This window comes from Dermacentor variabilis, chromosome 2, assembly GCF_050947875.1.
Source record: "Dermacentor variabilis isolate Ectoservices chromosome 2, ASM5094787v1, whole genome shotgun sequence".
Taxonomy (NCBI): Eukaryota; Metazoa; Arthropoda; class Arachnida; order Ixodida; family Ixodidae; genus Dermacentor; species Dermacentor variabilis.
In genome coordinates this window covers 108230438-108256796 of record NC_134569.1, presented here as the reverse complement: position 1 = coordinate 108256796, position 26359 = coordinate 108230438, and the positions used below count along the sequence as shown (strand labels likewise).

Below are 26359 nucleotides of genomic sequence, written 5' to 3'. Positions count from 1 at the left end.
AGGATAGCTTTTTGGGCAAGCTGGTACATGACTATAGACTGGACAGGCTGCAGCTAAGCAGGAAAAAAAAAAGCACCAAAGAAGAAAGACAGAAGTGTGCAGGAAAGATGCCAGAAGAATCTTTCCTGTGCCTTGTGTTTCCTGTTATCTTTCTTCTCTGGCAGCGTTTTCCCACTTAACTGCTGGCTACCCCATTTAGTGTACCAATCTGCAGGAGTGTGTTGAACTGGGCTGGTAGGTGCATATTGAAAGGAATCGAACAGCGCAAAAGATGGGAGATATGGTACACTATGCATCCCATATGGTACTTGCACTATACGTCCAGTCTTTTGCGCTCTTCGTCTAACTTAAAGTCATGATGCTTAACTCACCTGTAGCACTGTCTGCAACTTCTGCTGTAAGAATAAGAGGACGACGATTGATATCCCTATTGGCAAAGAGGAGATGATTGCCGTTGACCTCGAACTCATGGCAACCTCTAATCTATACTTAAGAAAAGAAGAGTGTAGAGTGTAAACGTGATGTAAAAAAAAAATGCTTCTCCTTGCAATAGTTCATTCAATCTCATCTGTTGTTCGAAAAAAAAAAAAAAGAATCGGAACCATTATGCACAACAAATGGAAACTAGGCAGAATACTGGAACTGTCACAAAGAAGTAATCTGCAGCTATTATGGATCGGCTAGAGCTGCTTTTGCAGCTGCTTTCCTTCACATAGTTACTCTGCTACATTAAGTGAAGTTTTCAGAATACTGTGTCATTAATTAAAACATTATATTACCAGCAACATAAGGGTCTTCCTGATGTTGGGATCAGCTTCCTGGTACTAGCTTTCCCTGGTAAGTTCCACAAACAGTTAACAAAGGAAATAGTCTCCTTTTGGACAAAGTTTTTATTTAAACAAACGGAATCACTGACAGGAACCTTTACAACCACTTAATTGCAATAGAACTTTCAGTTAGCTCAATTTTACTGCTTTTATTTCCTTGCAAACCACCACTGAAATGATGTAGCTCTTTTAGATTAAAGCAGTTGTGAAATTGATAATGAACGATAACTGTCTTTTTTTTTGTCGCGCAGGTGCAGTTGTGAAATTAGGTAGTCACACTGTGCAGATTGTGTGCACAAAAATATGGTACAGCTTGAAAGAAAAATAATGACAACAAACCTCGGAACCTCTAATGTTAATGTAGAACACTGTACTGAAGATGACGTAATCAGAACATAAAAGCCTTATGCAATGCTCTCAATAATTTTCAGCTGATTTTGCTTGCAGGCCAACATATAAAGGAGTCCCAAAAGCACATTGTTTCTGTGGATCTGCTAGTCAATAAAAACATTGTTTTGTTTAAGATACATTTAACTTTGGATAATTCAAACTTTTCAAAAATATGGACAAGAAACTGCAGTATCAAGAAGTTTGAAATGGTACTAAGTTTAGTGGTAATGAATTTCCAAACTTTTATTGATGGTGCATCTTGCTCTTTGTGAGGAATTGTAGCAGTTTTTTTTACAAGGCACATGCATTCAAAGAAAGGACCTACCGGTACATCAATGTCAATGCTGGGTAGGACCTTTTTTAACTCGGAAGTCCAGGGGAAACGTTTATACGTGAGCTGAGCTCTGAGCTGTCCCTGCACAGGCTTGCCATAGATATACCTGGGCAATGTCATATGTCAGCGTCATGAAAAATTTACCATATATACCTCTATAAAACCAGCAATATGAAGAGCAGGAAAGAATTATACCTCGCACATATTTTCCAGGTGCTATTGGACTCCTCCGGAAAAATGTACGGTGGTGCAGTGAGATGAACAGAAAACTTAGGCAGTGCTGCAGAAAGGAAAAAAAGAAGAAGAAGGAAGGATGTACCTCCCGCTTTATTCACAGTATAAAGTGGCAATTTGCTTATTGTACTGTGTGAACTAGTTTTAGAATGAACAGCAGCGAGTTGTAAATAACTATTTGCGGAGCTATGCAAGAACAAGGAGAAGGGCACACCACACAAAAGTAAAAGGAATGCCACAGAAAGAAGAGAAGTTGCAGCTTATTATAAAATTTTAAGAAATTGTAGCCTCACTACAACACTAGAACAACATTATAGAGAATTAAAAATTAATGGTTTAATATGAAATAACAAACTGCAGTTGCTCTTTGAGGTCAATACCAGTCTCCTATAAATATATGGGCTATTCAACAGGCATGTTGTTCCCCGTTAGCGATGCCCCAATGTTATGGGGGTTGTTAATTCATGCACGGCCATGGCATGAGGTGAGGATGAATGGAGTCATGGAACAAGCAATTGTAGTGAAATTGTACTGCTCAGGTGCTCGGATGACAAATTAAAAATGAAGCGTGAACATATTGTTATTAAAAAACTTTTTGTGCACAACCAAACAGGGACAAAGAAGAGGAGCAACACAAGGACGAGCGCTTCCTTGCTCTCATCCTTGCGCTCATCCTTGTGTTGCTCCTCTTCTTTGTCCCTGTTTGTTTGCGCACAAAAAGTTTTTAAATAATGAATCTGTTCCAACTAGGCCGACTCGCAGTTATGAACATATTATACACATCCAACTAAGTATAGGTTTGTGCTTTATGCAAAAAAATGAGTTTCTATTTATTATAAGCTGTAGCGGTGGGCAATATTCCCTATTGAATGTGAAGGGTGTCATAATTTAGCTTTGGTTACCAATTGATGACACATAACCTACTTGCCAGTAAGTACATAAAGAGTGTTTGCATCTTGTTTCACAGTGCCAGTGATTAACTCCACCACATACAGGACTTGAAAACAGAGACAGCGATAAGATTCAGATGCAAAGGAAGGAATAACAAGCAATGAAACAAACTTTCTACTGTGACTAATGTACATAGCTTAGTGTACAAGTACATTTGAAGATTCAAGTGTATCAGAAGTTTTAAAGTTTGGTGTCATGTGCCACTGCCTCATATCAAATTAGATGCTCATATCATCATCATTATCAACAGTATGTTTAACAGCAATATGTTTATTTAGCTATTGGTCTTTTTACACCGTTCCCTGCTACACCATTGTTCGAAATCATGCATGAAATCATTGAGAGTAATCAAAGTCATGCATCGCTACACAGCACAGACCATAATTGCCCACTAGGAATGCCCGGCAAGTCAGATGGTCAGAGATTTGGCAGCAGATTGACCACTCCCCCAACTGTGGCTCATGGGAGAGTTCCACTTCCAGTTGTAAAATACCTGTGGAAGTTCACATGCATGAGAACAAATTGGTGGCTTGAACAAACCGGCTTTCCACAACCACAAAAGATTTCAATTTACTTTAACTACTGACAATAAAACAAGCTTTAAGCAACCCTCAGTACATTACAGTCGTTAGCAGTGACTTGAAACATGATAACGTGATTGCCCAAGCTAATGCCAAGGCCTGTGGCACAATGGCTGAAATGCAAGAATAAATTTGTAACCTCTTTGTGCCCCCAGAACAATAATAGTATTGGTAATGTGAATGCAGCCAGATGATAAAACACATAAGCATCCATTAAAAATATCAGAAAATGTGATGGTTGCTTTACAACTACATTTCCAGAGCCTTTATGAACCATCTCAAAAGCAGTGTGCCAGACGAAAATGAATAAGTAAAAAAGAATTGTAAAGGGTGCATTTCATTGTCTGCAAATTATGGAAAAAGCAGGCAGAGTGTACACGTACCAGCAGAGAAGGACACATTGTGCCATTGGGCTATCTTGAAGTGCATTGGGTTCTCGATCCAGACTTGACCTACCTAACCACAAGAAAGTGACATGTAGGAGACGTAACTTGTCACTACGCTTGCTTATGAACTTTGTTTCTTTCTGCCAAGTGATGCCAAACTCATACTTACAGGCTCTGCAAGTGGAAGCTTCCTGAAGTCAATTCCAAGGACACGGAATCGAACTGCAAACAAGGCTCACTTTGCTATAGCATTCCAAATTTGGGTGCACCAAATTGATCCACACTAAAGACAAGCTGAAGAATATAACTTCCAAACTGGGCTAGACCAGTAATCGAAAGTTTATGTTGTAGAGGTTTTTATGAGAAAAGCTGAATTTTCGTTCATTTTGGACACGCAGCCTCTAAAACAGTGGAGTGCAGCATTGGTTGCATGTAACAGCGCTCACTGTAATATCTTTCAGTTTGTGTGTCCAGGACTTGTGAAATTTCAGGATCTTTTTAAATACAATTCTGTACAGCACATAATTCATTGCCTGTACTCTGTGTGGCCAGGTACCTCAACGAACGTGAGCTTGTGGTCACCATTTACCCTTAAACTTTCAATAAATAAGTGAATTAATCCCCATAAACTTTTTGGCATTGATAGTACAGATGAAGTGGTGTACTGCGATGCAAAGAAACCTACATGTGAACATTGCTGTCCGGTTTGAGAGACAATGCTCAAGAACAGTGGTAGCTGTAATGAGACTAGGGCCATGGAGAATCAAGCCCTGTACCTTCAGCTTTGCTGCTGCTGCAGTATTATTACTGTTTCATTTCTCTGCACTACAGTACTTCAGTGCTCTAGACCAAAGTCTGGACCTCTGTACATTGCCTACTGAAACCATTCCTTCATTCAGCAAAACAAGATTACTTATTAAGGAGGGAAATAACAATTGAATACCAAACTTTAGTTCCTTGGTTGGCCTACCAAGCCGTAACAGTGGTGACATAATGACATCCCAGATTTGCTGTTTTTCCGTATTTGGGTCATGTTTCTGCTGAGTTAACCTGCAAAGCTTGCCTCTGTTAAACATTATTTTATTCATTAACAGAATGACATTCTGCCTTGAAAAGTAAACACGTAAGTGATGACCGCAATTATTAACCATCAACACATCACAGGGGCCTAATTTAGTAATGTCAAGGTCATATCTCCAGCTGCCTCACTTTTATACTGTCTTATTTTTAGTCCTGTCTGACATTTATTTATTTATTCATTTAGTATACCCTCAGAGCAGAGGCATTACAGAGGGCGTGGTTAAATCAGTACAAAACTTGCTGCTTATTTGATTGCAAACTGATTGAAGCTTACTGCAGACACGTGTTTACCAACATATATTGACATCACACTGAACTTTAATGTCCTTTCAATGAACAATCTGCCAAACGTTTCAATTTGAACTTACCCAATTCCCCTGCCTTGTAGATTGGCTTATCGGTCTGAATAATGGCGACAAGCTTTCTGTCTGTTTCCTTAACCATGGCAGGCACTGTTTTTTCAAAGGCATAACTGCCAAATTTCCCTGAAACCTGGAGCACAGTGCTTACAGGCAGATGCTTGGGAACTGGTAGTGATATTATTTCAGGTGAATCTGGAAGAAAATAACTGCATTCGTTAGCTCTTGGCGATGCACATGTGGCAGAAACATTCAGGCGCTCTAAGATTGTTAATAAGTTTATGCTTTGTACGGTGGACGAACAAGAGGAGGAGGTGGAGGAGGAGCTGGAACACCTTTCTCCCAAATGTCCGGTGCACTTGCGGGAACAAAATGTCACTTATGGTTGTGCACGGGGCCATATGAATTTCAGTCCATCTGCTATGAGCACCTTATGTTCTGCGCCAAATGCAGGACAGTAACAAATCATGGTTGACGTCACCAAGAGCTTGATAAGTGGCACCAAGAAGTTGATAAGTGGCACTCAGGGGAGGTAAATGCCACCAGATTTTGCAAGACTAGGTCACCTGCAGCTATCACACTCCTCTTCCTGTTCATAAGCTTCTGTATTCCCACATTTTTCAGGATGAAAAGAACTACATTAGATATCAAAGAGTTGATTACATAATACAGTGGGCCTTGATTAAACTAAAGTTCCTCGTGCAGGTGAATAAACCACTGAATAAACGGAATGGGGGTGCCAAAATTGGTTGGCCACCAATTGGCATATTAATTACGTATACCTTTGTTAAACAGAAGGCTTCTCTATATGAACTTAAGTCAAACAGAACTTCTCCTGAAACTAAACTGAGCCTCAATGGCTGGTAAACTCCAAAGCTAAACATTTGGCAGAGATCTGCCTATTTGCAACAAGAAGCCAAACTAGAGCTTGTAAAACTCCAAGCCAGATTTATTAAAAACGACATTTCAGAACCTGTGCGGCTCCTTTTTCAGGGGCAAGATACTGAGAGGTGCTGAGGTGCTTATAAGCATTTCATGCTTGCTCCTGGAAGTGACATCAATACAGTGGTCTTGCTCAAACCTTGCATGTATATTCTAGGGAAAGTTCTTGAAGAACATTAACAAAACTTGTTGCTGGGCTAGTTGGTTCATGCTTAACAACTGAATAATGGTAAGCGCAATTATGTGTCTATCTTCTGTCTCATCATGGAACTGTGCTTACCAGTATTAAATTATTCTTGAAGAACAGTTCATCTTTCGGGTTGTGTTTTGAATGTGCCACAACTCTGAACGAAGCCTTGCCGCGGCTCTTCCGAAGTCTCCTGCAGGGTCTGAGCAAGATCGCCACATGCCTGCCACCACCAGCACGAAATGCTTATAAGCGCCACTATACCTCTGGCCTGGGAAGTATAAAAATTGGCGGCTTTCTATATGAAGTGTTCATCGACTTCCATGGTCCCAGAAAACTAGAAGAATGCAAACATTATACTAATTCACAAAAAGAAAGACATTAAATAACTGAAAAATTTTAGGCCCATTAGCTTACTCCCAGTATTATATAAAATATTCACCAAGATAATTTGCAGTAGAATAAGGGCAACACTGGACTTTAGTCAACCAAGGGAACAGGCTGGCTTCAGGAAGGGATGCTCTACAATGGATCACGTCCATTTCATTAATCAGGTAATCGAAAAATCAGCACAGTACAATCAGCATTTCTATATGGCTTTCACGGATTATGAAAAGGCATTTGATGCAGCAGTGATACCAGAAGTCATAGGGGCATTACATAATCAAGGAGTAGACTACTTAAGTGACGTAAATATCTCGGAAAGTATCTACAGAGATTCCACAGCTACCTTAATTCTCCACAAAAAAGAAGGAAGAGACCTTTAAAGAAAGGGTTCAGACAAGGAGACACAATCTCTCCAATGCCATTCACTGCATGCTTGGAAGAAGTTACTCAAGCTTTCAAACTGGGAAGGCTTAGGAGTAAGGATCAATGGCGAATATCTCAGTAACCTTCAATTTGCAGATGACATTGTCCTGTTCAGCAGCACTGGGGACGAGTTACAACAAATGATTGAGTACCTTAACATAGAGAGTATAAGAGTGGGGTTGAAGATTAATATGCAAAAGACAAAGATAATGATCAAAAGCCAGGCAAGAGAACAATGGTTCAGGATCGCCAGTCAGCCTCTAGAGTCTGTGAAGGAGTATGTTCACCTAGGTCAGTTATTCACAGGGGACTCTGACCATGAGAAGGAAATTTACAGAAGAATAAAAATAGGTTGGAGTACATTTGGCAGACATTGTCAGATCCTGACTGTAAGCTTACCATTATCATTAAAAAGAAAGGTATACAATCAATGCATTCTACTGGTGCTAACATATGGGGCAGAAACTTGGAGACTGACAAAGAAGCTCAAAAACAAGTTAAGGACCGTGCAAAGAGTGATGGAATGAAGAATGTTAGGCGTAACATTAAGTGACAGGAAGAGAGCAAACAGGGATAGCCGATATTCTAATTGACATTAAGAGAAAGAAATAGAGCTGGGCAGATCATGTAATGCGTAGGTTAAATAACCGGTGGACCACTAGGGTTACAGCATCGGTGCCAAGAGAAGAGAAGTACAGTTGAGGATGGCAGAAAACTAGGTGGGGTGATGAAATTAAGAAATTAGCAGGTGCTAGTTGGAATTGGTTGGCGCAGGACAGGGGTTATTGGAGATCGCAGGGAAAGGCCTTCGTCCTGCAGTGGACATAAAATAGTATGATGATGATGATGATGATACCTCTCACCATCTCACTCCTGAGGAAGAAGCCAGACTGACTATGAAACGTCAACTTTCAGTAAATCTTGGTTGGTGTTTAATGAGCTTCAATTCAGTCGGTTGTGAAAGTGCATATGAAACAATAGGCTAAAGAGTCCAGGAAATCCATTCTCTCAGAAGGATTGCTCTACCATTATGTCAGTGACTTCTAAGTATCATTATTCTCACCGTATTAGTGTGCCTTCTGTTGTGCATTGCAAGAGAAATCAATCAAATAGGAACAGCGCAAAGCATTCATGCTTGCTATGGGTTAGAGACACAATCAAAATGAATAATCACGTCAAAGGGATAAGTGATATCACAAGAAAGAGAAAGAGCAACAAAACGATCTGGAGTACTGTGGTCCAGCACATGGTAGAATACTGGACAAATTAACATGGAATGAAGTTAAAATCTGGCAGTATTTCTCTGAACATAACCATGCAGGCATTCTGATCGACCTTTTACACATGCATACACACGTCATGCAAAACAGGCAACAAAAATTAGAGCAGAGAAAAATGCAGTCAGCTTCCTGCACACCTCAGTGATATTAAAAACACTCAACACTTTTGAAATAAAGGAATACTCCAAGGTTGCCATGTTCATTTAAACAAAATTCCACAGAAATGGAACACATCTTTATTTCCTTTCAAATTCTATTTAAGTGAAGGCTTATGTATGACATTTTATGTTTATGAAAATGTTTGTAGACTACAGCATGTCCCCGACATTCAGGTTAGCATTACTAAATGGCTAAACTCTGGAAAAAACTATAAAATTCATAACAAAACTGCATCTTCTTATATGCAGTATCAGAAATTCTGGGTGATAATGATAATCTAGTCCTACTGCAAGCAATACAATCACCATGGCCATCTACCTTCAGATACCTTCAGCAAGTTTTTTTAAAGAAATACATTGCAAAAGTAAAATTAATTTGCCTACCTCCATCAGTTTGTAATGAAACATTGGACAAAACACCAGCAGGTGTTGCCACAAGGCTAATTGTGACATGGCCACTGCTTGGTGCATTGAAGACATTGAATGCCAGTGTTTGATTCCTTCCAGGCATGAGAGACCAAGGTGTGGTGAGAAGAAACGCTCTATAGGCAAGAAAAAAAGAAAGCCTATTTACAACAGCAGCATTTAACCTCTTCCATGTCATGCCATTATCATAAATTCAGTTAAGGATTGGTCAACTTTTTTTACTGTGGCTTGCTTTATGAAAGACAACGTAGACAATATTTTACACATTTATTTATATACAAAATCTTAAACACTTATCGCAAAAGTTAAACTTAGCAGCACGATACAAAAAAAAAAACAAAGAATGTAATAGTATTGTCGGCAAAATAATAAAGAAAATGAAAAGTGTTAACGAGCTTGGCTTGTCCTTGGCCATTTTTACCAAAGTACATGGGTGAACGCAGCTTGTCCGTGGCATGAAAGGGTTTAACAAAAACATTTGTCATAGAGCAGTAATAACACAAGAGCATGAAAGTCCAGAGGACCAAAGTGCAATTTAAGTTCAACCAAACAATGAATATGCATTTGCATTTGACAAAGAGGAAAGTGTTAAGGGGGCAATGACCATGGAAGGCATGCAAGGCTGGCTGAAATGGTCAGTTAAACCTCCTAAACAGGGATGGAGTGAACCAAATGGGGTTGATCACTACTGTACCTTATTTGTAGCATAATAAACTCATAAACTAAACTGATACAACCATGAAAGCACTAGGGGAAGAAAACGAAAGAGAAAACATGTTAAGCTGTACAAATTATCATTCTGTATCTTAAGAAGGAGCTTTAGTTTGAGGGCTCTTATCTAAATACATGGGAACATAATTTTTTTTTGTCTGGAACCACTGCACTGAATTTGATGAGGCTTGCTGAATTTAAAAGCAAAGTCTAGCTACTGTAAGAAGCGTAATTTTTGTTTAGGCTGTTAATTATATTATAAAGATCGTTGAAAAGTATGTTAAAAACTTCTATACAGTATAAGTAAGCTCATTTTTTGGCGACGTCACACAGCTGGAAGTGCGAACCAAAGAGAGTGTTTATAATGCTGTAGTACAACCGGATGTTGGTCATGCACAGAAAGCATTTTATTTTTCCTCATTAACTCAGTTAGCAAAGCCCAAAGGTATACGAGGTCCTAACCTAAAAATATTTTCTGCTAAGGAAACAGATTTAATAAATAAGAAAGGAGTAATTGAATGATCTAGTTGTTCACCATAAGCAAAATATTATGCATCAATGTTTGATTTGTTCTTCAAACTTCAAACATCCAGTATGCACAGTTGACAACACCGTCTAAAACCAGGCAGTATGTACAAACATTGGTAAGTCACAGCGTATTGTAGACAAAGGATGACGGCAGAAATGAGACGAACAGCACCCCGTTACTGTGGTAATCCCTTGTTTACAATGCACTGTGATTTACCTATGTTTGTGCAAGACCAACTAGCCCGAATTTCCATTTTAGTCCAGTATGCAGTATCGGCAAAAATTGAAATGCAAACAGCAATGAACACCTGTTATGCGTAATTACAAGGAAGTGCGACATGTAATTGCTCTGTAGCCAGTTTCTAAGAATGGAGTAATGAAGTCTGAATCAAGCCAGTGAATCTGAAAAGGAAATAACACGTTTTAGTAGTTTCGGATTTGTTCACATTTGAATTTACGCTGTCAGGACCTATCACTGATAGATAGCTCACTTACAGCTGCACTTCTTGTATGCTAGGTTTGTCAGAAAAGGCCCCCCACCCCCCAGTTTTATTTCTTCAGTTTATCATTCAACCAATGACTTACAGCTACTCAACACATGAAATCCTCTTCTACTAAGTCAGTGTTCACATGAATGTCAGTCGGTGCAAGCGTTTGTTACGACTCACCTCTGTCACAAACTATTTGCATTAGTCGCAAGGCCAAAACGATGAAGGAAGCCCAGACATTAAAGGTGCCAAGAAGCTCGAGTCCAAACATCAATGTGTGCACTATGACTGTTGGTGTGTGTGTGTGTGCACGTGTTTGTGCTTTCGCCCCTTCCGACACTCTCAGAATGCTGGCATCATCGTGGTGGAAGCAAGCATGGACATGTACCAAGGAACAAGCATGCATGTAGCAAGCCTAGAGCACTGGCTGTAAGAGTGGCGAGTCTGCTCCCTCCCTCTCCTGGCTACAGGTGTTTCGACAGGCGTTCCTGAAAGCTATAAAATTGCACCCCTTGCCTACCTCTCTAACGAGCGAGCAACCTACACCACAAGTTTTAAGCATTCACTTTCGCTCTTCAACGAGCAGCTTGTCAAGCTGACCACTCCTTACGTAGAGATGTAATTAAACATTGTTTTACATTACACTGCCTCGTCTCTCCCTGAGTCCTTTTCCTCTGCAGGTCAAGGGCTCCAGACCACCAGACCAACACTGCCCCTAGGGACTCGTGACCTGCTGCAACAGTGGAGTCAGCAGTGCAAGTCTAAAAATACCTCCTACACTAAATTGTTTTCACTGAAGCTGCAAAATAAAAAGAAGCTGTTTCATACAACTTTCACTACATTCACAGTGATAGCTGCAGTTTCAAAGCCTCAAGAGTTTGTGCCCTGGTTTTGGCTCAATCACAATGTTTATTTGCATTCTACATGGGAAGGCAGTGGTCATTGGGAGAGAGCAGGAGCATGTGGCTTGTCAAGGGGAGGAGTAGGCAACATCCATATAAGAGTATTGCATGAGAGGCCCAAAAGAAGTGCTTGGGCGAAATCCTTTTTTGTTTTACCTGGAAGACAGGTGCACACATGATAATGGCAACATGGGCTGTTATGCAGTTTTGTGTAACTCGTTTGAAGTAGCCTGCATAGCTTTAGGGCAGCACACTTGATCTGTTGTTGTTGATGTACATACTTCCGTTTTATTTCGCTGGTTACAGTTATACAAGCAATAGTTCCGCTAAAATTTTAAATCTGATCAAAGCAGCTGTTATATGACGCTCGCTTGCCAACTCTTCCATGCCAATTGTTCCGTCATGTCGTGCTCACTCCTCCTCAGCCATTCTCCCTGAGATTGCTGGGGCTTGCAAGGAAGCCCCTGCAAGCCTAAACTAAGTCGTAAACTTGAGGAACGTCTCGAAGGAGCAAGCGCAGGGAGGCTTGTTTTTTTGTTCTTGCGGAGAGAAGCTCATTTTTGAAGGAGCACCGGTGTCTATCAACTCGTGATACAAACAAGGAAAAAGAGATATGTGTGCACTGTTTTCAACACTGTTAGCAAAGGATCCAATCCTAAAGTGGAGCAGAATACTCTTCTTCTCAGCCTGCTGCTGATATCGGTTATACTCCTAGTGACTTTACGTCATTTCAAGACAGTGAATAGCCCTTGGTGGATATTGGTGTGAACGATTCTGGCTACACAACTGCTCCAGAGCATTTTCCACACATTGAAAATGCAATGGGCCATGGTCACACTTACTGTAAGCTGGTATGGCCATGTTGTAAGTCACACATAAGTGCTGTTTGAGCTGTTTAGTTCTATTTAGTTGTTGTGTCCCCTTAAGTGTTCCTCTTTTGCTTGCATGCTCTAATCTCTATATTTCAGAACATTCCCATAGAAGACATCTTTCCACTGCAGTAGGGTTTAGACACCTACATATTAACAAGTATGTGCAAATAAAGTTCAAGGGCAGCAGGTTATTCAGATGGTTAAGACATCTTTGTAAGCATCCATACAGAGTCCATGAAGCAGCAGTAAAAATTTCCAGGGGTGCTTTATTGGGAGGCCGAAAGCACATAAGCCAGCGTGTTGTCAAATGAGACTGTATAAATGTCTCAGGAAACAAATGTTAAATATCACAGGTGTATTAAAAAAAAGAATCAACAGGTGTAAAGAATACCGTAAAGCTCCATTGCACCATAGCCCAAAAGACATCTTCGATGTGAACACTGCATACAATAAGCACAGCTGTGTTAAGAGTGAAATGAATGTAATTAAATAAATATTACCCTGGCAGTGCCTGAAAGAGCATTTATAGGCTCGACACACAAATTTGCAGTAACAGTGTGCATAGTTATACGAGTTTGTGACAAATGCCACAGCACAAAGAGAAGCAAGTTGGAACACACAACATAAGCATATGGTTATGTTTTTCCATAACATTTACGCTACCATTTCAGCCATGCAGTTACACTACACTGCAATACCCGTAGACCCATCCACCAAAAAAATAGGAAAGTGTATCTCAAGGCACTGCATAGAGGTGAAAAATATTAGGGAGTGCTTTGCACTTGCAGTGAAACTACCCTTTGCTCAAGTGTGCGATATCGTTCTGCCATTGGACTGTAGACGGAAGCTGCATCAGCACTTGGCTTAGCTACCAAGTGGAAAGGCTCTGCTTCACTGATTACATTATCAAAGGATAGTCCAGGCTCAGCTTTCTTGCACGCACCAAAGAAAGCCAGGTAGGCCGCCCCAAGACATGCCGCATTTGCAGCAGCTTTGCCAAGCGTATACACTGAGGCACCAAAAACGTCAGCTAATACTTGAACAATTCCAGGATTTCGGGAGGCACCACCAGTCGCCAGCACTCTGCCACCAGTAGTGAACCCAAGTCGTTCTGCATGAACACGTTTAGCAAGGAATTGACCTTCGACAACTGCCCTCGCTTCAACTTCCTGGGAGAACTTTGCAACCCTCTCGTTACTCTTGTTGAACTTGAAGTCACCTACCACGGGCGGAAGGATCTCCTTCAAGTCAAAATACATGCCAATATTTCCAAAGTTACCGCGGGGTGTGCTGTCGATGAGAGACGCAAATATGTCCCAGGAACCTCCAGCACATTGGTCCCTCACTCTTTGTCGGGTCAGTGAACCATTTTTGTAGCACAACATTCCCATAAAGTTGTCACTAGCGACAGGGTTCACCATCACGTGACCTTCGAGGGCGGGCTTCGCCTCGCTCAACCACATCAGCACGGTATCACTAGTTCCAAGGCTGACAAGCAGGTCACCACCGCGGAGACGGAGCCCAGCCAACGACGCCGGGTTGTCGCCCGTGAATGCGACAACCAAGCAGTCCGGTGGAAACCCGTAGCGATCCACGAAATACGGTGCGACAGTGCCAAGCACTTCATGAGACGGTACGGGCTCGCCGAGCTTGGCTTCCAAATCTGGCGCGCAGGCGTCAAGGCATGCGCGTTCCCAGCGGTGAGTACGTATATTCAGTAAGTTCATGCCAGAGCCGTCGCTAAAGTCAATTGGCGCGTAGCGGCCGAGGAATAATGTAGCGCCAAAACTGCTCACCAGGGAGATGCGTTCGGTATTCGCGTAGGCGTCGCGTTTCGTCTGCCAGATCTTGGCGATTTGGTTGCCTGTGAAGCGCTCGAATGCTCGCGAGCCGGTGATACCCGCAAGACTCTGCGCTCCACCGACGGCTGTCTCAAGATTGCGGCACTGGGCCTCGGTACTCGAGTCCATCCAGACTGGGGAATCGCGAACGCTGAACGCTCCCTGAAGTTGATCGTGGAGAAACTTAGATGCGTCGAGATCTCGGAGCATATCGGCGGCGCCCTTTCTCCAGTAAACGCTTCCGTGTTGCTGACCGCTCCCGGAGATGGCCGCAACGGTTGACAGGTCAAGGCCTGCTACCTTGAGGCGCTCTAGCAGCATGTCAAGTGCTTTTACCCACATGATTGCGGGCGCCGTCACTGTCAAGGTGTCACGATTCTTGTTCACGCCGTTTTGAGTGCGATACTCGGGCAAGTCATTGTCGAACTGAACTGCTGCTTCGCAAAGCACTTTGAGCTTGTCATTGATCGCCAGACCTTTCAGCTGCTGCGTGCTGAAGTCCAGCCCGAGGTAACTTTTGCGAGTGGCTTCCATTCTTTGCCAGGTGGTTGTCGCCGCGTTTCGCTAAGCGTTGATAGAGGAAGAACTGAGCGAACGGAGAGGTCGTCCTCTACGGTTCTGGAAATCTGCGCATCTTGGCTTTGTATCTGTCTCCTCTCAGCCTGGACGTTGGTCATAGAAAGATACGCGTGATACGGAGGACGTGGCTGTGAGAACCGGAGAAGCTGGGTTGGCCGAGCGTGCGGAGTCTTGGGGAAAGGGAGACCAGGGAGCGGTCAGCGCAGAAGAAACGAGGAAAACGAAACACACAAGTTCTAAGGAGTACAGCGCCAGCAGATCGCGGGGAAACAACAAAACAAAAGCACGCAGGCGCTTGTCGCGCCCCCAAAGTAGCTCAAACATTTTCAAATACTGCAACATGTCGGTCCTGGCAAGCAAACTTATCAAGATTTTCTTGCATAAACATACATAACCTTTAAAAACAGAGCGAGAGATTACCGACTCAACGCTGGTTCGTTTGTATTATAGTATTCCATGAATCAGAAGATGATTTGAAGCACGGTTTGAAGTAGGCTATTCAGCGCTCTAGCTCGAAGTTGGAATCATGCGCCATGTTTTAGCGCCATTTTTGATACGCTTGGGCGGAATGCCCTTGAAATAAAGATAATCATTTATAGTGATGGTACAGTTTGGCCGTTGTGTGATGGTTAAACGCACGTAATGAGGTGCTCATACAGCGGCGGCTTTCCGCCGCTTTGTTTACACTTCTACGTGCGCTCAGTTATGATCTTCAAGGAATCGAGTGTGCAACTCTTGTGCAATGGGTACCATCAAGGTTACGAATTTGCATGTAACAAGCCAGGTTAAACGCGTTATCAAGAGCATTCTTAAGCACATTAAGTTAGGTTCCTCGTAAACCCCTAAGAGTTGTCCGCCATGAAAGGAAATAAGCTGATTGCATGCAACTCGTATGCATTGATTCACAATCGGCAATTTGAAGAGCGGCGCGCAGACCATACTGCCGCAACAGTTTCGACAAGTTGCAGTGCTTACGGTTTTTTGGCAGCTCCAACATTGCTCCATCCGAAGACGCAGTAGCTGATCGTCAAATGCGTCAGCCATCGGAGCATCGTGAACTCGGCGCGGGGGCTAGGTCGACGCACCGGATTTAAAACAAAACGAGTTCTACTGGACGCTCTCGGTGGACCGCTGGCCCCTGCTGTAGCGCCTACAAAGTACTCCGAGTCGGCCGGTCAGAGTCGTACGAAACTGCGCGGTTGCGGTGAAAAGCGAGAAAGGAATGAAGATAGCGAGAAGGCGTGAGAGAAGCACGGCTGGGAGCACGGAGCGCAGCGGAGGAGGCATATCCCTAGCGGCCATCTGTCCTATCTCACATGTGTCAAATGTCGACCGCCACGGGCGCGCAACCTTTTTATCTGGCACAAAGAACTGCACATTGCGTTTAGCGCGGAATGCGTTGCCACATAGAGCTCTACAAAGTGTCGCAGTCGAGGAAAAATACAGTCTTCACATGGACGGGCACGTGCTTGAAAGCGTGCCTCGAGACGTATCCCAGTGTGGTGTAATCAGCCAAATCCAGGGTAGCCGATATCACGTGTGACGCGTGCCAGAACATGCGCCTCAAAAGAAACTCATCCGACGGACGTGCCTGAAGGCTGCATTATGACCGGCAGGGCTTCCAGTTTACATACTACCAATGGATATATCCAGCGGAAACCTACCAGTTAAGTGTCCCTAAATGTTGTTAGGTATATGAACATGGAAATCAAGAGTATCTCGGCGCGATTTTTCTCTTATCCTTACAAGATAGTCCAGGGTGAATATTAAGCTCACCTATTGTTGGGTAAGAGAAAACAAAAAGCTCCACAGTGGGTATCGACTTTTCGATGGTATTAGCAAATGAAAATGTGAATTAAGTAATCAACATCATTAAATCTTATATTCAGAGCAAAAGTGTCTATGAGAAAATTGTAGACCACCCTGAAAAATTTGCTGTCCAGCTTGCTGTTGCTCTATACAAAAGATTTTTTCCAAGCCTGAAAGAAGCCCGTGACTGGTTGCTCGGCATTTTGTTTCGCAGGCATTTTCCAGGTTTGGAAAAAACTTTTATGTAGTACGTATTGAACAACAGAAAGCTGGATCAGCAGTTTTTCAGGATGGTCTACAGTTTTCTCATTGGCAATTTTGCTCTGCAGATAATATTTGCAAAGTTAATTAATAAAGAATTATGGAACTAGGCAAAAAAAGAAAAGACTTACTCCGTGACAGCAAACAACATTACCTCGTTCCATGGAACTATGCGACACTCGCATATTTTAAAGTTTTGGCACAAGTACGTGGGACACCCTGTATATTGAACATGCAAGGCCAACATCAGTAAATAATAATATTAATATTTGGGGTTTTACGTGCCAAAACCACTTTCTGATTATGAGGCACGCCGTAGTGGAGGACTCCGGAAATTTTGACCACCTGGGGTTCTTTAACGTGCACCTAAATCTAAGCACACGGGTGTTTTCGCATTTCACCCCCATCGAAATGCGGCCGCTGTGGCCGGGATTCGATCCAAATATGTATACCCATGATAAGCTCTGTGCTGCACGTTACATATGACAGTGTTGAAAATTTTTAAATGTGTCAATGTTTAGGTGCAACAGATCGTAGTTTCCAAGCTGATGTTCTGATGTCCAAAGTTACTGTTGAGAGTTCTCGCATAAAGTCTTCATTCTGTAAACTTGAAGAAAAGCTCATTAAAGAACATTTTCGCATATTTTTAAATTTTGGCACAAGTTATGTGGGTGACCCTGAATAGAAACCTCATAAATGTCGTAACATAGAAAGTAAAATAAATGCCGACTATGGTGCAATGTATTTTAGTTTAATAAACTTGCGGGCGATGAATGTGAAACTCTTGTATATTGCAATTCTAACCTTGCGTAGAGTACAGCATGTTCCTTAACACAACAACCTTCAATAGGTTAAGTGCAATTAACTACAAGTATATTCCATAGGCTGAAGCATGTCTGCTATCTACCTACTCATCTTCTATGCAATGCAATGCTTCCAGCTTGATAACATGGCAGTTAAGACCTGTGCTTCGACTCAATGACCCATGTTTCCTTTTATTGATGCTCAGAGCTACAGTTTGGCTTTCCTTCATGTATGTATACAGAAATTGGGAGATCGCACATGCCAAAAATGCACATGTGTACTTGCATACAGCTTAAGCACTTGACTATTACAAAAGATGACACAGTGTGCACCTTGGAGTCAGAAGTTTTATTATCATAGTAACGTCAACATACCTGTACAATACTTGCGCTGTCATGGGACATGGACATGCTAGCCTGCACGAAGGGAATATAGTTCTCTCCGAGCAGGGTCACTTCTCTCGATGTACAAAAGAATATGAAGTATGCACACAAAAGTCACTATCTTTTGTTGATACAGACTGTCGAGGTGGGAGCCAGGTGGCAGCAGGAGGCGGAAAGAGGGAGGGCTTCGATTACAACATTATCCCTGTATATGCATACAGTGTTATTACTAGCTGTTATTGTCTGACGAAAAAACTGTACGTGGCCAGCAGGGAACACTGGCCTGACTATGTTGCCAGATGCCTGTTGTCTCTCAGCCATGTTTTTGAAAACAATAAAATCCGAAGCACTCTGGACAGTTACATGTTACACACTGTGGCAGGAAAAACAATTGAGGACAGCTATGTACACATACAGCAACACCTAGCTGGCACATTCACTGAAAAGGTGCAAGCGATAAAAGCGCAAATAAAAGGTTGTTCAAGTCATCCAACAATAAGGGCAGAGCAAGGCAGAAAAGTGGGTACTAGGTTCTAATAGTAACGCAATGATCAGTGATCTTCACAGGCTGCAAGCTTGCTTGCCGGGAGCAATGGTACATGTGTTCGGCATGAGATCAAGATGCATTGAAAACAATTGGCCAATTTTGCCCACACACCAGCGACACAAAACTAGTAACTTGTTATGCTTACGTGATGAGTGGTCGCGTCAGGTTTGTACTCGTGCAAACCTGACGTGCTACGTGGTAAGTACCACTTTGTGTTGAGTGCCATTTTGCATTAACTGTCGATGCATCTACCACACACCGTTCTTTATATAAACAAATGAAATGCAAACATCCGGAGCTTGATTACAAAGAAAAGGTTCTAAATACTCTGCATAAGTCTATTTTTCTTTTTAGATGTGAAACAAGCTAAACTGTCAGTTGAAGCTGCCTGTTCGATCACTGGCTTTGCCCATGTATAATACAAGCAAGTGTGTGCCCATCGTAATATGTGTAATGTCTCTATAATGTACAAATGAACATGACAGTCTGCAACAGAAATGCCGAGCATAATCTTTAACTTAGCAACCCTAAAGGCACCTTAATTTCACTTGGTTTCTTGTGATCAGCCACAGTTTTCAACGACAGGGAAAGGTCATGCTAAACCCCAAGTTGGGCACAAGCAGGTGTTAAATGAAGATGAAGTGTATTATCAGCAAAGACTGGGGAGCTTCAAATGGTCAGGATCCGTTCACAAGCATCAATAGCACACTTTTGCTATCGCTAGAACAAAGGCTCGTTAGGACTTACCAGAATGTCTCTCTTTTTTCTACTATTCTGGAAATATTACAGACCATGCATGACATGAGGCCTTATGCATGTTTTCCGTTCATAATGGTTTATGCTTCTCGACCACTATATTTCATTGCCTTTTACTACCAAGATAAATACAGTCATTGTTGTGCCCTTGTTCTTATGATAACGATGACCTTTGAACAAGCAATATTAAAAGCTGTCTACTGAACATTCTGCAAGACATTTTTTGAACAACTTGCTGGGAGTTCTATGTAACATTTACATAATGCAAGTCTAACATTGATTGCGGAGTGCTCGTTAAGTTGCACAGGGGCTGCAACCTAAAACAACAAAACTTAACACAAATTTCTAGTGAGAAATCAACTATTTACAATAATTCAATAAAAGAACACACCCAAGAAATATATCCTCCTAAAGAAAAAAACTGCTCCGAACGCCATCTCATGAACGAGTATTTGAGTGCAGATGCCCGTTCAAAGCTGCCATGCATAAATAGACTTCTTTGTATTAATTTACATTCTATGCCTCTTTTTTTTTATACTTCCTTGCCGAGCTTCTAGTTCTTACACAAGACTTAACAACCACACAAACCAAATAATGACGAGTTCTATTCCACAGTCTATGACACAGGAGTGCTGGAAATGATGAAACAAATTCACAAATGCATCACGGAGCACACCGCTTCACTGGCCACATTGTGCGACGTAGCTAGCATAATGACAACACATTAAGTTCTAAACACATCCCCATATTTTACATGATCGATGGCGATTTTTATTTCGACGTTCCTTCGGCTTCAACTTTTGGCAAAGCCACTCGCTTGACCACGACTATTTGAATTAAAGGACAGTCCCAGGCAACAGTACTAACAAGTCTCAGTGCTAGTCCTTGCATTAAAAAGAGGCAAGGACCAATGCGCCACAGGTGGAGAAAGTTCACGTCGTAGCTTGCAGTTGCATGGCTCGAGACGTTTCTGTCACGTTACAGGTCGATGTACGCACCACTGAAAAGTGTGTTCTTTGTACAACAGTCCTTGCTTGAGCGGCATAGCTGTGTAGGACTCTTCACCAAAGCATAATACCAGAGTTCCAGCAAAAGCACACACATTGTATGCTTCGACTCTATGTAAAGTACACACAAGATGCCAAGTGAAGCAACAACACTGGACTGACACATAAACCCTGGATGCTTGTTTTCAAGACTAGGTTAAATTGAACCACAGGGACCACTCCACTTCTGTGCCGCACACTGTATGTAATATACGCCAATTGTGCCACATGCTGTGTCAACGTATCTTGGCAGCAGCTTGCGGACGGCAAGGAAATCACCATACCAATATGCCAACAGATCAGTGTGTGACCAAAAGCACAAGGGGAAAGAAAATAGTCACGAAAATGTGTATCAGTTCTGTACATTATGCTTAATGTCACATTTGCAGATGGCATTGAATAAATAATATCTCATCATTTTACGAGACAAAACACTCAAATACTGACACACTGCTTAACAGGTGCAGATACAGGTGTAAAGAAATGGCGCAAAGTACACTTTTTTTGAGCAAGAGGTGGGGAAAGGGATGTGTAAAGTAAACAAGAATCATGGCTAAAAATTGAAGTAACTTGCGAATGGAATGCTGATGCTTTACAATGCGTAACAAGTTGTATACTGGGGTAAAATGGGGGAAAAATAGAAGTAAAACAATAAAAGTGGAGGCAGCCAAGCAAGGTACGAGTAAGTCCTTTGGAAGAGCAACAGTGGCAACAGATTCATTGTTGGGTGAGACGCAACCGAGATGCAGAAGCCAGCACTGGCGCTTTCCGGACACTGTCCCATGATGATGCAAGGCAGCCCACTCATGTGCTGATGCGTGCCAACCAAGACTAGATCTGATCGCTGTCCTCCTCTGCAGGATTGTGGGGACTGGGGGTTGGTGGGAGGCGGGTGTAGACTACACATGGTCTCTGGCCACTCAAGAGTGTCCACCGCTAAGTAGACAGAACACTCGCGCATCAGCAGAGCTTGCAGCAGCTTCAGCCTAGACCAGTCACCCAGCTGCTGAAGAGCCAGGCAGCTGCACACAGGCACAGCTCTGCAAGCAAGAGCGCATGCATGCATGCATGCACACACTTGTTATAGCTGACACACACACGCAGCAGAACAAACAATGTTGCACGTGCAGTCCCCTGTAGTCTTCCATTTGTGCAAGCGTGGCAGGTGCCTGCTTGCTGGTGTCTCTTGAACTGACTGTTTCTTCTTTTTTTTTTTTTTTAATTTTCCCTAAATGCCGGACCCAGGAGCGGCAAGCCCACAGCTCTTGTGCTGCGGAGGCCTCGCAGAAAGAAAGAGAAGGCGCCTCTTGAACGTGCGCAGTGCCGTCTTGCGCTTTGCATAATGGCCATTCGCATTCCTCTGTCGGCTGCTCGATCACGTTGTGCTCGAGATGCTGCTCATTCCTCCAGAAGCGCTCGCATCAAAGTGTCTGCGCAGGTTGGCGAAGGGCTCCTAGCCAGATGTGTAGGGGGAAGAGAGCATGCATCTGTTGCAGCCCGAGGTGCTCAGTAGACCTGAAACGGCTCCAGGCCCGGCCTCGCAAGAGGCTATAAGTAAATCTTTTTCACTTTCTGCAGAGGCTTGTTGTCCGCCGAGCTGTTGGCATTCTTGCCATTCTTGGGCGGCACATTGAGGACAAGGTTAATGGGCTTGGCATGGTTGTGTGTCGATGAGAGGAAACCTTCTGCGTGGGGGTCGCCACCCCGGTCGAGGTAACGCGAATAGTCGTCGGGTGGGCATGTCTCCTCTGCTTCATCGTCACTGCGGCAGCGTCGGCTGAAGATGTAACCACTGATGAAGCCCACCACCAGGGAGGACACAATGCTGGTAGTCACAGCAATGGCCAGAGTCTCGGCCGTGTAGAACTGGGAGGAACCGCCTGTCCTTTGGTCGCCATGCAAGGAGGAGCCAGCCACAGCACCTGTGGGGAAGGAGGCACGATGTGGGTGAGGAAAGAAATCAATTGCGCACTATGCAGCAGTATGCAGTGCAGATCAGGACTAATTTCTCGGCTGGAAAGGTTGCCAGTCCATAAACAAGCGTAGAGGCTTGATTGAGCTGACGATTCATGGTGACACCGAGCACAGGACGCTGTATGAGCACTTAACAAAGCAACACAACAACCAGTGCCAACTTTCCAACCGAATGTACTAGTGCTCTGCATAAAGTACATACGTAAGCAAGCAAAGAGCTAGAAAAAAAGAGCCATATCAAATTATGACAAATTCGGTTGCAAAGTTGAGCTGTGCTTGTGCTTATTTGCTTGCTTTGTCACTGCGCATAGTGCTGTGCTTGCTTCTACTGTGTAAACAGGGCTCTTGCAAGAGCTAGGTGTTTATGCTCGCACGTCACAGAACTAGCAAACCATGTGTGAAGAGGAAGAGCTGAGGGAGGCAATTGCGTACAAAACGTGATAGAGAGATGCACCAAGAATAAGCATGTGTGTGGATCTTTGGGCTGGTGCTCAGTATGAAGTAAGCCCTTTCCCTGAATCCCTGAGAGGACAGATTCAGAACATACAAGGAAAGGATGACGGAGTAAGAAAATGCTGTCGCACAGTTTGACCCCTTTATTAAGAGTGATGAGGTGTGCACATATGCTATCAATCATTTTCACATGATTTATATCATCACATGATTTATATTGCATTTTGTACTGAAGTGTATGATGAGCTATTCAATACTGTCTTTTCTTTCTGTTGCAGGTTTAGAACAGCATGACCCCTGCTCAGGTAACGGTCATATTAAATGATGTCAAGTAATCCATATTAACTGACAATTTCGTGATCCCTTTCCATGTATACTAATGAAATGTCATGCCCAGAGAGGCAGGGATTGTAATGAGTAGGAAGACTACATATCACAATGTTGATATTCTGCGAACTCTAGACCAAATTGAAGCGCAGATGAACTAGTAGTTTTCAGTCACATTTCTTCTTGCACTGCAAATGGACAATGTGTAGCTGCAATGTCATATCCTCATAGTTAATGCCACAAACAACAAAGTACAGGATGAGGGAAAGAAAAATAAAATAAAGAAAAACAACCAGATGGCATATATATGTTCCAATTCAAGTGCTCATATTTCTCTCAAAGTGGCTGAAATACAATCCTTTATTTGTCACTTGTGCCCCAACCCAAGAAAGTAGGCACCCTAAATACTACACTAAAAGCTCTTCACTGCAAGACCCTTAACTGAAAAGGCAAAAATAAGATAATAAAAAATGTCTTAGCTCAACTGTAGATGCCGCCTCAAATTACTAGCTGCAATTTTATCATTTTTATTTCTTGCATAAAAATTAACATGTTCATGCAAGGTTATACAGTGTGTAACAGCTAACATGGGCCAAGCTCTAGAAAAAAATAATTCAATCTTTTTTTTCATAAAAGAAACTGAGTGAATGTTGTTCAGAGTCATGTTGAGAAGCCATCAGTAATTTTTTTTGTAGATGACACTCAACTGTACGTGCACGATTATATTGTGCCACCAATTGTAATGTGCAGTTATATTACCGCCAATATATTAAAAAAATAACTTCGTGCCAATTCTACCGTCCACATCAAGTAACAGAACCCGAGTCGATGCACACCATGCCGACACAATATTGTGGAACATACAAAGGCACACACACACACGCACACAGCTGAATCTTAGTAGTAAGTGGCTATCGAGTCTGACAACACCCCCTTTTCGCTGTCGACCAACGACAGAAAGTAATCTTCAGTTCTATTTAATGCATTAGAAATGCCACACTTCTGGAAGTTTGCGCAACCATCGTCTGCGGGAGGGCATTCCGTGCACCATGGACCCACCTTGCGATGTCTCCGAGTGTCGCTTTCTTCAGACGACCCGTTCGATGGAAATGTGGCTAGCTACCTTGCAATGAGCTTTCTTTCTTTAGTAAGAACCGGTTTCATTTTCAATTTTAAGTAGAATTAGTTCCGATTGTAATGTGCATGCAAATTTTGGTGCACCTCTTGTTATAAAAGTGCAAGTTAGATTCACGCAAATACGGTAGGTAAATACAAACAATTATCAGTACAAATAAATATGCACTTAGTTTCGCCCGTGCAAGCTTGGTTCTTGTTAGCTGGGACATCTTGTACATAATGCCTTCTCATTACCACATCTAAATTCGTGTTCACAAGCAGCGTATCAACTACAGCCATTTCCTTTTTGGTCTTCCCACCCAATATCCTACAATACTGAGCTCTTTTAATCTAAGTTAATAGATTATTTGTAATCAATTGGAATGGTTATTAAGATCAACTTGGCAACTATTGTACGTAGTGACAAGCATGAGAGGGCAAAAAAAAAAAAGAGAGGGAGAGATCCGTAAAAAGTAAGTCCTGAGACACTGCTATTATATCATATATAATATGCTAAAATTAACTTATAATAATGGCAGTGAAGAAAGTTTATGCCGTCTTCAACTGCACTTCCCTTCCCTTGGTATGCGACTCTACTGGCCCACCGCCGTATACATTACATGGCCTGCCCATCTCCTTTTTTCCTCCTTAATGTCAGCTAGAATATCAGTTATCCCCTTTTGCTTTCTGATCCGCACTGCTCTTCTCATGCATCTTGAACGGATAGCATACGCTGCTGTGAACATCTCAGCCAAGTTTTGCTGTCATACAGCGCGTGGAGTTTGCAAATGGATCGCAAAGTCACCTTTCTCTCAAACGCGCTCTTTTCAACAGAAGGCCCTCTCCTCACTCTCTTCTGGACGCTTTAATTCGTCACTCCCTTAGACAGCTGCTACTGGCCGACAGCCGACATCAAGCTGCGGTCGGCTACATGGCATAGATGCCATGGCTGCCACAAGGTGCTGCCACGAGTCCACTGGCTAAGCGCACAGCAGCTTGCTGAGGACAACTGCGTTTGGCTTATGTTTAGCGTGTCGTAGGCACCAAAGGCAGAAGTTGTGGCATCTACGTTAACATCCAAAATGAAATTTGAACTGCACATCACGGTGACATTTAGAAGGCGGAGCATTGTGGGCACACCCCATTGCGCCGTAGCCTTTACAGTGCAAGGCATCGAAGAAGGAACGGGAGCACAATGGAGGCCGTGTTTGATTGCCAATAACTTTGCTTCTGGTGAACGCATTGGAGTACTTTTTGTGGCAAAGTATTTCCGAAATAGCCTATTTTTCACTTCAAATGCCTTCCTCCACTTCGGTAAAAAATAGTTCAGGGCTGCTTTTATGTTATTCTAACACTTTTTATTCCATCGCTCTTTGTGCAGTCCTTAACTTGTTCTCAAGTTTCTTTTTAACCTCCAAGTTTCTGCCCCATATGTCAGTACCGGTAGAATGCAATGACTGTACACTTTTCTTTCCGATGACAGTGGTAAGCTCCTGGCCATAATTTGGTAATGTGCAATCCTTTAATTTCAGTTCTCGTAAGTGTTCATTGATTAAGTAATTTATGTGATTTAATGTCTTGAAGCAACACTGGGAATATGATTGGTGCCATATTGAGAGGCTCTGGATTAATTCTGACCACCTTAGTTTTTTTTCATATGCAAATATAAATGCAACTGCATAAGTGTTATAGCATTCCTGCCTTACCAGAATACAGCGTTAGGGCAAGTAATCAAGCCTTCAACGTTACGTTAGCATTCAGTACCAAAAGTTTCAAGCTGTGATATGTTCGGAATTATTGCATTCCACCAACGTTAACACCCAAGTGGCCAACTGTCCTTAATTTTATTGTACCATAGTTTACACCATACTTGGAATTGAGTACTGTTAAAAAAGAACTGAGGTTAAGAAAATGTGCTAAGGCCTTCCAATAGTATTTTTCTCTGTCTCTTAGCAGAGTCAGCTAACCAACAATCTAAGATGCATGAGCAGGTTTTTTGTTCCTCCGAAATTGTGCC

At 42.6% G+C, this 26359-nt stretch overlaps 3 protein-coding genes across 8 annotated transcripts in view; all 3 read right to left on the bottom strand.

Annotated features, from left to right (window-relative positions):
• The window catches only part of LOC142572491 (ovostatin-like), a 289668-nt gene extending 273477 nt beyond the window's left edge, over nucleotides 1-16191 (bottom strand). Inside the window, exons 1-9 of one of the 3 annotated variants that reach the window (XM_075681648.1) lie at nucleotides 15842-16191; nucleotides 8904-9061; nucleotides 5152-5337; nucleotides 3873-3925; nucleotides 3701-3773; nucleotides 3116-3229; nucleotides 1747-1831; nucleotides 1543-1657; nucleotides 372-483 (exon numbers count right to left, since the gene is read on the bottom strand). In XM_075681648.1, coding sequence (XP_075537763.1) covers nucleotides 372-483; nucleotides 1543-1657; nucleotides 1747-1831; nucleotides 3116-3229; nucleotides 3701-3773; nucleotides 3873-3925; nucleotides 5152-5337; nucleotides 8904-9061; nucleotides 15842-15918 — 973 coding nt within the window. In that variant the 5' untranslated portion in view covers nucleotides 15919-16191. Of the gene's footprint in view, nucleotides 1-371; nucleotides 484-1542; nucleotides 1658-1746; nucleotides 1832-3115; nucleotides 3230-3700; nucleotides 3774-3872; nucleotides 3926-5151; nucleotides 5338-8903; nucleotides 9062-15841 lie in introns of those variants that run through there. The other 2 variants (XM_075681647.1, XM_075681649.1) reach the window with 2 other exon arrangements.
• Nucleotides 13151-15418, bottom strand: LOC142572496 (xylulose kinase-like). The gene has a single exon (XM_075681661.1). The coding sequence runs from the start codon at nucleotides 14819-14821 to the stop codon at nucleotides 13211-13213; it is 1611 nt and encodes a 536-aa protein (XP_075537776.1). The 5' UTR covers nucleotides 14822-15418; the 3' UTR covers nucleotides 13151-13210.
• Nucleotides 16192-18069: 1878 nt separating the features above from the next.
• Nucleotides 18070-26359, bottom strand: part of Sema1a (semaphorin 1a) — a 150149-nt gene continuing 141859 nt past the window's right edge. For all 4 annotated transcript variants that reach the window (XM_075681657.1, XM_075681660.1, XM_075681658.1 and 1 more), the window contains one exon: nucleotides 18070-22394. In XM_075681657.1, the coding sequence (XP_075537772.1) occupies nucleotides 22021-22394 (374 nt within the window). In that variant the 3' untranslated portion in view covers nucleotides 18070-22020. The remainder of the gene's footprint in view (nucleotides 22395-26359) is intronic.